At 38.4% G+C, this 14527-nt stretch overlaps 1 protein-coding gene across 1 annotated transcript in view; it reads left to right on the plus strand.

Moving 5' to 3' along the window:
* LOC149314769 (cytosolic phospholipase A2 zeta-like) overlaps positions 1 to 14527 on the plus strand; it is a 40201-nt gene that overhangs the window by 15023 nt on the left and 10651 nt on the right. The window contains 10 exon segments of the mRNA XM_089521892.1: positions 584 to 626; positions 1495 to 1561; positions 2712 to 2878; positions 2960 to 3073; positions 4027 to 4064; positions 9094 to 9229; positions 9474 to 9610; positions 11574 to 11796; positions 12941 to 13055; positions 14010 to 14147. Of these exon segments, the coding sequence (XP_089378018.1) occupies positions 584 to 626; positions 1495 to 1561; positions 2712 to 2878; positions 2960 to 3073; positions 4027 to 4064; positions 9094 to 9229; positions 9474 to 9610; positions 11574 to 11796; positions 12941 to 13055; positions 14010 to 14147 (1178 nt within the window).

Here is a 14527-nt window from a genome sequence, read left to right on the forward strand (position 1 = left end):
TAACCTTGGGAGAAGGTAAAGACAAACTCCCTCTGAACAAACCTTGCCAAGAAAACCCCACAATCGGTTCAGCTGAGGATTGCCATATATTTGAAACATGTTGAAGGCACAATGCAACAACAAGTAGACAAACTAGGATGTGAGTCCCATTTAACGGGACTTGCTTTTATATAAATAAGTGCAGCATCAGATTAAAGTTTTTAGCTATTGTATCACAGTAATTCCATATATATATATATATATATATATATATATGGTTTTAACATGTATTGAATATATTTTATGTATTTGCATAATAGAAAATGTACAGTTATGCAATTCAAAAATATTTTTACATAGAATGTTTTAAAATTACATTATATCATAAAAATGTATTGTGCATGTATGAAAGATCGGATACACAAATTCCTGTTTATCATCTTTTGTTTGGAGAACAACACCCTCACCCTCCAAACAACACCCTATCCAACTCCCACAGCAAGCTAGAAGCATTTGTGGATTTTCTCTTGCGTACATTTATGCAACACTGATGGCAGAGTAATAGGTGTACATTTTTATTTATGGCAATACTTTCTTTTTATAGTGCAGATGCTCCTGGTGAAGTTATCACAAATGGAGCCCTTGTGGTGAGTGTTTGGAAAATCAGATAGCAAAGTTATAATGGGGTTTTTATGTGGTACAGTATCTGCTTGTGATATGAGAGCTTTTTCAAAACCAAGGCATTTTTCATCTGCTAAGGATATTAGCACATTTGCTAGCAAATAAAAATGTAAGAGCCCTGCTAGATTAGCCAAAGGTCTGTCAAGATCCATCTAGTTTCCATACTGTTCAAGCAGATGCGTGGCATTAGGGTAATAACAACCTTCAGTCATGTTCCTCAGCAGTGATATTGGTGGTAATAATATCCATATCGATTTCCATCATGGCTAGTAGCCATTGATAGCTTTACCCTCCATGAATTTGTTTTATCTACCTTTAAAGCTGTGTAGTTTGGTAACATACTCCATAGTCTGATTGTGTCCTATGTGAATAAATATTTCTTTTTAACTTTCCTGCATCTTTATATCACAACAGTAATTAGTTTTATGTGAGGGGTTAAGGTCATCCTTCCCAGTGAGGAACTGTCTTGTTTTCTGTCAAATGCAGTTTCCCCTCTTTCTCCTTTCTGCTGAGTAAGACATATGTACTTTAGAAACTACAATAGATAAAAGGATTGTATCTTACTTCTGATAGCTACTGTGATTTTAAGATACAGGATGATTGACAATTGTTGACAGTAGTTAGTAATGACAATACAGTTACTATTGGTGACAATAATTTTATCCCTCTCTTCTTTATTATCAGTTACTGCTAACAAAGTGATGTGTTTATTATAACAGTGAATTCCAAAACATGAACATCTAAATTAATTTTCTACACACTCCTTCACTAAAATATATCCATTCCAAGAAGCATTGTCCAAAAACAGCATTTTTTTTGTTTACTTCCATATAGGCTTATCCTTGCCTTAGCCTCCAAGGAGTAATTAAGAATGATGAAATGTCAAAGCTGAGAGAACAGGGTAGGTCTGTTTGGTTGTCCAGTTAATTTCAAGGTGGATGAAATTGTGGGCGGGCTTTGTTTTGGGCATTCAATAAATTAGAAGAAGAGACCAGCTTTATATTTCACATAGAGCAGAATTCAAATCTCAGTAAAAGCCAGGTGGTTCTCAAATGCACTAGTGGAATGCTGAGCAATCAATCTATGACTATATGCCAGTCAACAAGGCAGAGTATGTATATTCCATCAGTTTATGGAGATTTTCCCAAACTAGGTACAGAGAGAGTGTAGACAGATGAGCAAAAATGTGCATCCTTACTGTATAGCCTACAACCATGTGCTCAGTTAAATTTGTACAAATGTTTAATTCTGTTCGGAACCATAAGAAATTATGGCTTGTATTAATCAAAAACATTTGAGTTTGGTTGAACTGCATCTCCCCCCAGCCCTGGCCATCATAATCAGTGGTTAGGTTTGTAATCTGATCTCTGAAAATGCACATGTTCTTCACTCCTACTGTACATCACTGTGATGTGGGGAAGGGAATATTTGTCTTCTGTTTCTATTGGTTACCTTGCTCTTTCTAGCTTGTTCTTTTCTCACTCTCAGTGCAGTTCATGTGTTGTCCTTAGGGAAACTGCATTACTACAAGAGTACTAGAATATATAGTGAATGTAAATTCTTCTGATCTACGTATTTATTTATTTCAAGGAGAATCTCTAAAATTGTTTGCCCAATGTACATTTTTTTCTGGAAAAGGATATCAATAGCATTTACATTTCTTAATAGTGAACTCAGAACTCTCTGTGTGGTTTTTAATCTGTAAACCAACTGCCCCCAACAAGCTGGGTACTCATTTTACCAACCTAAGAAACAATGGAAGGCTGAATCAACCTTGGAGCCCTGGGATCGAACTCACAACCATGTGGCTGCAGTACTGGCATTTAACCACTGCACCACCAGGATGTAGATGTTACTCCTTTTACTCTTGCTTAACGTCACATTTTAAAACCAGAATATGGAATGTTGTAACTGTATGTGTGTAAGAATTTAGAGTTTTTAGTCAATTGTAAATCTTTGAATAGTTAGGTGTTGTGCATGCACTCTAAAAAGTAGTCATCCCTGCTTACATATGGTCTGGTTTTTGTCCTAACGCCATTTGTGAAATTTAGGAAGCAATCAGTTCAAGATTTCAGTGCCAGGAGCCTATGAAAAGCAGGTGTGCATCCCTTGCAAACCAGAATCTGATCAGAACTGTGCAGTTCCATTTGTCTTTCACATAGGCAAAGAGATGTGTTCACAACTGAATGTGGAACTGGAGAGAACTATTACAGTTCAGGTGAGAAATAGTCATATTCACCCTTTTTGAAATACCTTATGAACCAGACTTCCTCATGAAATATTATCTGTTTATTTTCAGGATGGAGTGAGCCATGATGTTGAAGAGCATAGCACAGTTCTTAGATCAGGGACTGTTCCATTTCATTCACTTCCTCTGGGAAAGGAAATTGACTTGACTGTTCCACTAGGAAAGGTAACACTTTCTTTGGACTTCATTATAGCACTCATTGATGGGCTGCAATGGAAATTCTCTTTGTGAGGTTTTATGTTTCAGATAGTGACGTTCCTAAACCATGATACAAACAAAAAGCAGATAAACATGCATTTGACATAATATTATTATGAGCTCTTTGTTTCATAAAGTCTGATATCTGAATAGGATTTTAGGGTGAACCCCTTGAGCTTCTGTTGGGTTGACAAAATTGGAGTTAAAGCTTAGTCATTCCTGGCAGGCTTGGAGGAAGGGTGGAGGCAAAGCTCAAAACAAGTTGTTGTTTTTTTAAAAAAAACCTAAGGTAACATCATTATCTCTACAAAATTGTCCCATCTGACTAAATGCTTCCACCAGTTATATAGTGTGGCAGCACTGTTGTCAAGCACCCTAACCTGGAAAACTGTTTGATAGGCTGTGTTTGGCTTAATAAATCACATGTGTTGAATAAATCACATATTCAACTACTGCATTTTTTTACAGATTGCAATACAGTATCACATGTGTACAAAATCACTGGCCATAATGGCTGAGGATTCTGAGGTTTGTAGTAAATAAGCAAACAAGCTCTGTATATATGTGCATGCACATGCACACGCTTGTATAATACATAAGCACAAAAATTCTCTAGGTCAGTTTGCGTGTCTTCTTTTAGCATTTCTTAAGTTAAGCACCTAAGATAGGAAGATTTCCAACAGAGATGTATTCTAGGTTTCTGCTGTTTTGTGCCTTCTTTTGCTCTGTGAGTAAGATCTTGAAAAACTGGGCCAAAATAGGGTCCCTAACTTCCAGATCAAATGATGAGGATTTAAATGGCTTAAAAGGAAGCTAGAGTTTACTGCTCAATCAAAAGGAAATGTATGAGCTCATTACTTTAGAAAGCTGGTTATTTTCTCTGCATCTTCTCTTTCACTATCTGTTACTGTTTCTCTTAGGAGCTAAGTGTAGATCTGCGTGTGAAGGCTGAACAAATGTGAGTTGTGTTTATTTGTAAACAAAGATTATCTTGTTTTTACAAAATGCATTTGAAGGATATTCTAGGGGTGTAATTTTTATTTCTAGATTTATAGTTGTGAGTCAAGAGAAACATATATATACAATATGTAGTAAGACTGTTTTTAACTGCAGAAACTTTCTATGAAGAAGAGACAAGCCATTAGTCCAGAGTAGCTACACTTCAGCATATTAGGGAACAAGAGGATTTCCTGGACACAACAGAACTAACGATCTTGGATGAGTACCACGCAGAGGAAGATGCTAGGGTGGAAGAGGTCACTTGCCATACAAAGGAGACAGACAGCTGGAGGAATGTCACAAAGAGAAGTAAGCCAAGAAGGGATTGTTCTGGGAAAATAGCAGATGTGAACAACTGGCTCCACAGATGGTGCCACCGAGAAGGATTTGGATTCTTCGATCATGGGCTGCGGTTCCATGAGGAGGAACTTCTTGCAACGGACGGTTGCATCTCACGCCAGTTGGAAGAAATGTTTTTGCCAACAGTCTCAAGAACTTGATCAGGAGGGCTTTAAACTGAGTTCCGAGGGGAAGGGAGACAATATTAAGGAAGGCAAAAGGGCTGGAGAAAATAGTCAAACAGACATAGAGGAAACAAGAAAAAAAGTGCAAGGACCCAACAGTGGGAGGCAAAAAAACTTGCACAGGCAGCAAGTAAAAGGGATCCGTGGTCTGCGATGTCTCTACACTAATGCACAGAGCATGGGAAATAAGCAAGATGAACTCGAACTCCTAGTACAACAAAGCAAATATGATATAATGGGCATCACTGAAACCTGGTGGGATGAGTCTCATGATTGGAATGTGGAAATAGAGGGGTATAACCTTTTAAAGAGAAATAGGCCAAACAGGAAAGGAGGAGGAATAGCACTATATGTCAGAGATATTTACACCAGTGAAGAGATCCATGGAAGCCAGGTGGAGAGCATCTGGATAAAAATTAAAGGGGAGGGAAACAACAAGGATGTTATGGTGGGAGTCTACTACAGACCCCCAAGTCAGACTGAGGAATTGGATGATATCTTTCTAGAACAGATGACCACACAGTCAGAAAAGAGAGATGTAGTAGTGATGGGCGACTTCAACTATCCTGATATTTTCTGGAAATCAAACTCAGCAAAATCCTCAAGGTCTAGCAAATTCCTCACTTGCCTGGAAGACAATTTCATTGTCCAAAAGGTGGAAGAGGCAACAAGGGGGTCAGCTATTTTAGATCTGATCCTAACCAACAAGGATGACTTGGTTAATGGGGTGCAACTGGTGGGATGCTTAGGTGGAAGTGATCATATTCTCCTGGTGTTTGTAATACAGTGGAAAGGAGAAGCCAGGCATAGTCAAACACACATTCTAGACTTTAGGAGAGCGGATTTCAGTAAACTTAGAGAAGTATTGAGGGCGATTCCATGGTCAGAAATACTAAAAGATAAAGGAGTTCAGGACGGATGGGAGTTTCTCAAAAGGGAGATACTGAAGGCACAATTTCAAACAGTTCCAGTGAAAAAGAAAAATGGGAGGTGTCTCAAGAAACCAGGATGGATGACTAAGGAACTTTCAACCGAGCTAAGTTTGAAACGGAACATGTATAAGAAATGGAAAAAGGGGGAAATCACGAAAAAGGAATTCAAAGAAATAGCAGGCATGTGCAGGGGTAAAGTCAGAAAAGCTAAAGCGCAGAATGAACTCAGGCTTGCTAGAGAGGTTAAAGACAACAAAAAGGGCTTTTTTGGATATGTCCGCAGCAGAAGTAAGAAGAAGGAAATGGTAGGGCCACTGCGTCGAGAGGATGGCAAAATGTTAACAGGGGACAGAGAAAAGGCAGAATTACTCAACACCTTCTTTGCCTCAGTCTTCTCAGAAAAGGAAAAGGGTGCTCAACCTGAGGATAATGGAGCAGAGGACAGAATAGGGGAATTTCAGCACAGAATAAGTAAAGAGATAGTAGAGGAACACCTTGTTAATCTAAATGAATTTAAGTCTCCAGGACCAGATGAGCTACATCCAAGGGTATTAAAAGAACTGGCAAATGTAATATCGGAGCCATTGGCAATAATCTTTGAAAACTCCTGGAAAACAGGAGAGATCCCAGCAGACTGGAGGAGGGCAAACGTTGTCCCCATCTTCAAAAAGGGGAAAAAAGAGGATCCCAACAATTATCGTCCAGTTAGTCTGACATCAATACCAGGAAAGATTCTAGAGTAGATCATTAAACAGAGAGTCTGTGAACATCTAGAAGGCAATGCCATAATCACAAAAAGTCAACATGAGTTTCAGAGAAACAAGTCATGCCAAACAAATCTAATCTCTTTCTTTGATAAAATTACCAGCTTGGTAGATGAAGGGAATGCTGTGGATATAGTATATCTTGATTTCAGTAAGGCCTTTGACAAGGTTTCCCATGACATTCTTGCAAACAAGCTTGTAAAATGTGGACTAGACAAGGTAACTGTTACATGAATTTGTAACTGGTTGACCGGCCGAACCCAAAGGGTGCTCAACAATGGCTCCTTTTCATCCTGGAGAGAAGTGACCAATGGGGTCCCACAGGGCTCTGTCCTGGGCCCAGTGCTATTCAACATCTTTATCAATGACCTGGATGACAGAATTGGGAGCATACTTATCAAATTTGCAGATGACACCAAATTAGGAGGAATAGCTAATACCCCAGAGGACAGGATCAAGATTCAAAATGACCTGAATAGACTAGAAAGCTGGGCCAAAGCTAACAAAATGAAATTCAACACGGAGAAATGTAAGGTATTGCACTTAGGGCGGAAAAATAAAATTACTCCTGGCTGAATGAAACTACGTGTGAAAGGGATCTAGGAGTCCAAGTAGACCACGGGTTGAACATGAGTGAACAGTATGATGCGGCAGCTAAAAAGGCCAGTGCAATTTTAGGCTGCATCAATAAAAGTATAGTGTCTAGATCAAGAGAAGTAATAGTGCCACTGTATTCTGCTTTGGTCAGGCCCCACCTAGAATATTGTGTCCAGTTCTGGGCGCCACAATTCAGAAAGGACATTGAGAAACTGGAGCGTGTCCAAAGGAGGGCGACAAAAATGGTGAAGGGTCTGGAAACCATGCCCTATGAGGAACGCCTTAGGGAGCTGGGGATGTTTAGCCTGGAGAAAAGAATGTTAAGAGGTGATATGATAGCTCTGTTTAAATATTTGAAAGGATGTCATGTTGAAGAGGGAGCAAGCTTGTTTTCTTCTGCTCCAGAGAACAGGACCCGGAACAATGGATGCAAGCTACAGGAAAAGAGATTCCACCTGAACATTAGGAGGAACTTCCTGACAGTAAGGGCTGTTTGACAGTGGAATGCACTCCCTCAGAGGGTGATAGAGTCCCCTTCCTTGGAGGTCTTTAAGCAGAGGCTGAATGGCCATCTGTCAGGGATGCTTTGATTTGGATTTCCTGCATGGCAGGGGGTTGGACTGGATGGCCCTAGTGGTCTCTTCCAACTCTACGATTCTATGGCCTGTTACAGACTGCCAAAATAAAGCTGCTTCGGGTCTCTTTGGAGGTATGCTATTTAAATGATGCATGGGTCCTAAGAGTCCGGAGGTCGCGCCAAAGCCACACTCCATTCCTAAGCACTGGAGTGCAGCTTTGGTGCAGCTTCTGAATTCTTAGGATGCATGCATCATTTAAACAGCATACCTCCAAAGAGACCCGAAGCAGCTTTATTTTGGCAGTCTGTAACAGGCCAATGATTCTATGATTCTATGATTATTTAGTTTTTAAAATGGCTCAGGTCTTTTTTGGCTGTCAAAGGTACCACCAAAAATATATATGAGAGAGCAGTCCAGCTAGATATATATTGCTGGCATTGCAAGTACTATTTTAATATGTTTGTATGTTTGACATTTGTACATCACAGCTATCTATTTTTTTTAAAAAAAATATTGGATTTTGTCTCATAATAAATCTGTTTTGATTTTTCATTGGCAGTTGGTTTTACTGAGTAGATATTCCTGGTGTCTAGAATGAACCCCTATTTCACATAGTTTTGGAGCTGTATGTGACACTTTAATCTTAGAGATCCAATACTGGTAGCTGTATATCCCACACACTACTAAACATAGACCAAAACACACAATCTCCATTTATTGCAACAAGCAGTGTGTAAAATAATAAAAATAAAAATTTCAACACTGCATATCTTGAATCGGAATCTAGGAGATGGACTACAACTCCCAGAATCCCCATATGTTCTGTGTGTTGCAATACAAAAATAATTTCCCCAAACTCTGCATTATACACTATAGTCAGCCTTCCGTATCCACAAATTCTTTATTCACCATTCAAGCATTTACAGCTTGAAAATATTTTTTAAAAAATCCAAAAAGCAAACCTTGATTTTGTTATTTTACATAAGGGACACAATTTAACTATTGTATTTAATGGGACATGAACATCCATAGATTTTGGAATTTACGGGGAATCCTGGAACCAAACACCAGTGAATACCAAGATACTACTGTATATATGTTCAATAGGAGTATCAAGATCCAGAGCTTGGGAAAGTTACCCAAAATCCACTTACCATTTTGTACCATGTAATCCAAAAATAACTTTCCTAATGTCTGATAAATATGGATCTGGAAGAAAGGGACCTGAAAAAAACCCACACACTTCCCTCAGCCAACATCAGTACCTCAGGACTGAAAGGGTTTCATACCACTGATCTAGTCTAATATATATTGATTGGAAGTGACTCTTAAAGTTTTGACCCTTAAACTGCAGATTTAAGTCATACCTGGAAATGTCAGGGACTGAACCTGTGATCTTCTATATATGCACCATATGGTCTACTACTGAGCTTACAGCTCTTCCTTCCCTGCAGTCTGTTTTTCATTAAATGTTTACCACGGTTACCTTGCTCAGAATTCATACTGAAACACTGGAGATAAATTATTTCAGTACTTTTGGAGGGTTTTGGAGGCTTTAAAATATATTTGTTTTATTGTTTTCTTTGAAATTAGCACAGGAGATCTTGATATACGTCTTGGTTTTGATTTGTGTAAAGAAGAGCAAGGATTTTTGGAGAAAAGGAAGAATGTGGTATCTCAGGCATTAAAGAAGACACTGAAATTGAGAGAGGATCCTGATAAAGATGAGGTATGTGACTGGGCAGTGTTTGCTGAGTTATGTAGAGCTGTTCATACTTAATCACAACTCAGTGGAACTGAAATAATTGGGCATCTTTAATTTTTTAAAAATGATATTCTTATTAAAATATTCAGAATTTCATAGTGCAGTAAAAGATTGTTTTGATAGGAGTCAATATATATCTGTAACATAATATTCTGAATTTTATTGATGTGGATTCTTCCTCCTTTTTTTGTTTTTTTGTTTGTTAAAGGTGCCTGTTGTAGCAGTCCTAGGATCTGGTGGTGGGATAAGAGCGCTGACTTCATTTTATGGTAGTCTGCTTGGGCTTCAACAGCTGAATCTCCTGGATTGTATGACATATCTTGCTGGGATCTCAGGCACTACATGGTAGGAAATACTGATAGTTCTTATCTCTTGACAAGAGACAGGGATATGTGTGCTGGTCATAGGAACATACTTTGCAGTTGGAGAAGTTAAAATGATTCTAGCATCTGATGAAACAGATTTCCAAAAAGCTCATAGTCTTTTGGCTTCTGTTATAGGTAAAGCTGTACTCTTTTAGTAATTATTTTAAAATAGGATAACTGATCTAGAATTATTCTGGTGCACTACTCTAATGTCCCTGTGCTGACATTGATGGTGGCAGATGGAGGGAAAAGGTTGTGTAAGGCATTTAAGCAATAGGCCAGCAGATTTTGGAGCAAGCAGATTTGGAGACCTTTTAAACTACACAGTTATAAATGATGTGATTCCATAAAAATAACAACAATGTTTATTTATCATGTCCTTTTCACCAATGGGTGGAACATCATATTCAGTATAATCAAAAATGAAACAATAAAACACACTATAAAATACTAAAACTTCCATGGTTCTTTCCTATGGAATCTTGGGGACTATAGTTTGGTAAGGCACCGAAGGTTCTCTCTACCAGAGAATTTTAAATTCCCTTCCCTAAATTGCAAATCTCAGAATTCCATGTAATGTTGCCATGGCAGTTAAAGTGGGACCATAGTGCTATAATTCTGCATTCAAGTATTTAACATAGTGTGCCAACAGGATTACAGTCTCAGCTTGCTTTAGAGAACCCCTTCTCTTCTGGTGAGTATTTCACAGATCAATAAAGAAAACAGTAGCTTGATGTATGAATGTTGTTTTTTAATTTAGGACATATTTCTCACAACAGTCTAAATTTTTCCTGTATGTATGTCTGAGGAACTCTCTCCTGTCCTGTTGACAGCATAGCCTTTGCTGCACTAGAAATCCTCCCTTACAGCTTGTGTTACTAGAAATGAATGGAAAGACTAGCCTTTTCTAAGAGACAGATACCATTAATAGTGGGAAAAGGAGGCCTCTGTGCTTTATACATCTGTGGCCCGCATAACCTGTTGATGTTGAAATCATACACATGTTCGCATTACCTGTTCTTTCCAACAGTTTGTGTGAATGGATCAAGTGCCTAGTGATAAGTGCTTTCTCTCTTTGGTAATTGTTTTAAAAGGCCCTGCTCTCACTCAGGTTGATGTTGTCATCAAATTTGGTCTTAATGATCTACTTTCTAGAACTTTGAAAGATTAGCTGTGTTAGTATCTTGCAGCAAAAAAATGGCATATTGCACCTGGGAAGGCTAACAGATTTTATGTGGCATCTAATAAAATGTGCTGCACTATATACCAAATAAAATATGGCAGTCTTCAAGGTGCCACAAGATTCTTTGTTGTTTCTCATTTCTAAAATCTCATATTTATCTCTTACTTGCAGTTTAGAACTCTTGTTTGCTTTAAATAGCCTTGCTAAGCATTCCTGTGTATTGATTTCAGTAAAAGGAAGAGAGGGTTATGAGGCTTAAAGAAGACCACTGAACAAGTTTCACCCAATACTTTTTCTTAGATTTGTATAAAATGTGTATAGTTTGTGACAACAAACTCACAAAGTAAGTGGATTTTAGACTGAATAACCTCTGTGTGATCAAAGTAAAATCTAAAACACATCACCCACACTAGATATGACATTGTTTTGATAGAAAATCTAATTCAGAGTTTAGTACATCTGATTGAGAGTTACAGATGTATTCCAATCACAATAGCAAGTGAAGAATATAGAGCAAGCAGCAGTGATGGTAACAAAATCTTTTGAAACATTTCTCTGAAATTTTCTTAGTTCCACAATAACAATGTTAATCTCTTTGCTTATGATACTTAGAGGTAATTTTTCAGGAATCTGCACCCAAGAAGGTACAATGTGTCTGACTCTCAACCTCTTAGGAATCTATTGGTTAAATGATCTCGTCTACGTAGCGCTTGAACCTGATGTAGAAGTTTAATCTATTATTTTTGGAAAAAAATTTCAGGTGCATGTCAATGTTGTACCAAGACTCTGAATGGTCATGCAAAGATCTTAGAAGTGCAATCATCAATGCCAGAGATAAGATATCCAGCAGTAAAGTAGCAGCTTTTTCCTCTGAACGGCTGAAATATTACTTCCAGGAACTGAGTGCAATGGAGAATGCTGGACGAAAAGTGTCTTTCACTGACCTATGGGGACTTATTGTAGAGTACTTCCTTCAGCAGAAGGTAAGAAATTCTGAAACTGAAAACATATTTCATTTACTATTTCAGTAGGTTTTACAATGGTTCAGTTTTGTTCTTGTTATATACATGTAAATTCCCCCACATGTTAGGAAATTATTCTGGAGCAAATATGAATTTTATTTACTAAAAAACTGAAACTGACTATCAAACAAATATCAGATATTGTGCAAAATAATGAAGATACATTCCAAAGCCAGGCACTTTCACATTCCTTGAATTTTTGTGAAGGAGTTAAGCACAATCTTCTATTTCACATTAAAACAAAACACAGAAAATTTGACTACAGATGATTTATATAGTTTTAATATAAATGATGAAAACATCAAATTATTTCAAGATTTTAGGAAATAGGAATGGGAAAAAGGGAGACTGCATTACAGATGGCTAAGCTCCGTCAAGGAAGCCACAGCATTGAGCAGGGCTGTTAATAAAGGCACTCTGGAAGGTCTCTCATTCATAAAGGTAAAGGTAATGGTAGTCCTTTTACATGAATGTCTAGTCATAACCGACTGTAGGGAATGGTGCTCATCTCCATTTCTAAGCTGAAAATCCAGCATTGTCTGAGAACTGCTCTGGTGGTTACGTGGCCAGCATGACTGCACTGAACTTTGTTACCTTCCCACTTAAGTGGTACCTATTTATCTATTTGTATTTGCATGCTTTCGAACTTCTAGGTTCACAATAGCTGGGGCTATTGATGGGAGCTCACCCCATTATGCAGCCATCCTTCCGATCTTCCGATCATCAGAACTGGCATCTTAACCACTAAGCCACCACACCCTTATCTCTCATTCATAGAATCACCATAAGTTGATAGCACATTGGAACAACACAACACAATATTACTTATTCCAATATTACCTTGGAATGTAGAGAACCTGGAACTTCTTACCTCCTGAGAGATGATCTGCTTCTGATAAGCTCTATTTGTATGTTTTTTAAATAAAGCAAATAGTATAAAGATACTTCTTAAAATACTATTTTAGAAAACCTTTGGACTAATTTTAGGAAGAGTGTGTGCCTTTGCGTGTGTGTGTGTGACTGTGCATGCTTGTGCGTGTGCGCACATGCAGAATCTACATTTAGAGAATGAATTCCAGTCCTGTGTGTTCTTTCTTCTATTCAGGTAGACCAGTCAAAATTATCTGATCAGCAGGATGCTGTGAAACGGGCACAGAATCCCTACCCCATCTATGCAGCTGTAAATGTGAGGCCCAATATTAGTGGTGATGACTTTGCAGGTACAATAAGGCAGGTTTATTTCTCTGTTATAAAAATCTGTAAGTAATGGTGTTATTTTACATTTAATTAGCCTGAGCAGTCATTTTTGGGCTACAGCTCACAGAAACTTCCTGCCAGCATGAGTTGTCCATCAAAAACATACCTTTTCAAAGTTCTGAATCCTACCCATTAACATGAATGACAGAAGTGAAGGAAGGAAATGAGGATCAGCTGATGAAGGGAATAATAAATCCTGGGAATGGGAAAGATTACTTGCTAGCAGATAGTATAGAGGTGGTGGAAATCATGTCACCCTCCAATGTTATTGGACCACAGCTCCCACTATCCCTCACTATTGACTGTATTCATGTGATTGCTGGGAGTTGGAGTCAAACAACCTCTGGAGGGCCGAATTATTCCCACCTCTGCAATACAGAACAGGGTGAGATAGGCTTTGCATATATTTTAGTCCTTATTATTTTACTCACTTTTATACCATGAAATGTGATGGCATAGTGTACAGTTGGCCCGCCCCATATGCGGGCTATCCATATGCGGACTTGAAGGCACATGGATGGGGAGCCCCATTTAGATGAATGGCATGTGTGCCACACATGGGAGCAGGTCCCATTCATCTAAATGGGGCTTGAGCATGGGTAGAATTCACTTTACGCAGGGTGTGTGTCTGGAACAGATCCCCTGTGTAAAGCAAGGGTCCACTGTATTTAGAGTAATAAACATGTGAATGCGGAACATACAGGCATCTAAGGCCTGAAACACGTGGGCCAAAAGGGTTGGTTTCTGGCCGCTTCAGGGGCATGATGTACAGATGATGCACATCCCTGATGCTGTTGATCTTCAACTCCCATTAGTCCTAGTCTCAATAGCCAATGATGATGAGAACCACACCACAAGTTTCCCTCCCCTGCCATAATGGTTTCCTGATTGAGGATAGGATTTCTTCTTGTTCTTAGAATGGTGTGAGTTCACTCCCTTTGAAGTTGGATTCCGCAAATATGGTGCTTTTGTCCGAACAGAAGACTTTGACAGCGAGTTTTTCATGGGACGGCTGATTAAGAAGCATCCTGAGCCCAGAATCTGCTACCTTCAGGGTATGAATTTTAGAATTTATTATGTATGAAGCAGAGTTTAATATTTTTGCATTTAAAGTACTGCTCCTTCTACTCTTGTGCACAGCATTGTTGCTGTTACTTGGTTCCAAACTGATTAGAATGAATCTTGACAGGCCGTGGGTAAGAAGAAAAAGAAATCAGATTAGAAGCTCCTGAAAACCCCAATGAAGCTCTTATGCAAACTAGTTTTAGTGCTACGTATATTATTGCAGATCTTATAAGTTTATTTTTTAAAAATAATGCATTTCTGATAGTCATTCTAGTGTTAAAAACAATCTAATGCTGTTGCTTCTTACCATATCTAAAAAAGTACCAGTCCCCATATTGGAAGAAAGATGGGATATAAATAAGTAAAATAA

Source organism: Sceloporus occidentalis, unplaced genomic scaffold (genome assembly GCF_023333645.1).
Source record: "Sceloporus occidentalis isolate IW3139 unplaced genomic scaffold, rSceOcc1.0.p SCAF_4, whole genome shotgun sequence".
Lineage (NCBI taxonomy): Eukaryota > Metazoa > Chordata > Lepidosauria > Squamata > Phrynosomatidae > Sceloporus > Sceloporus occidentalis.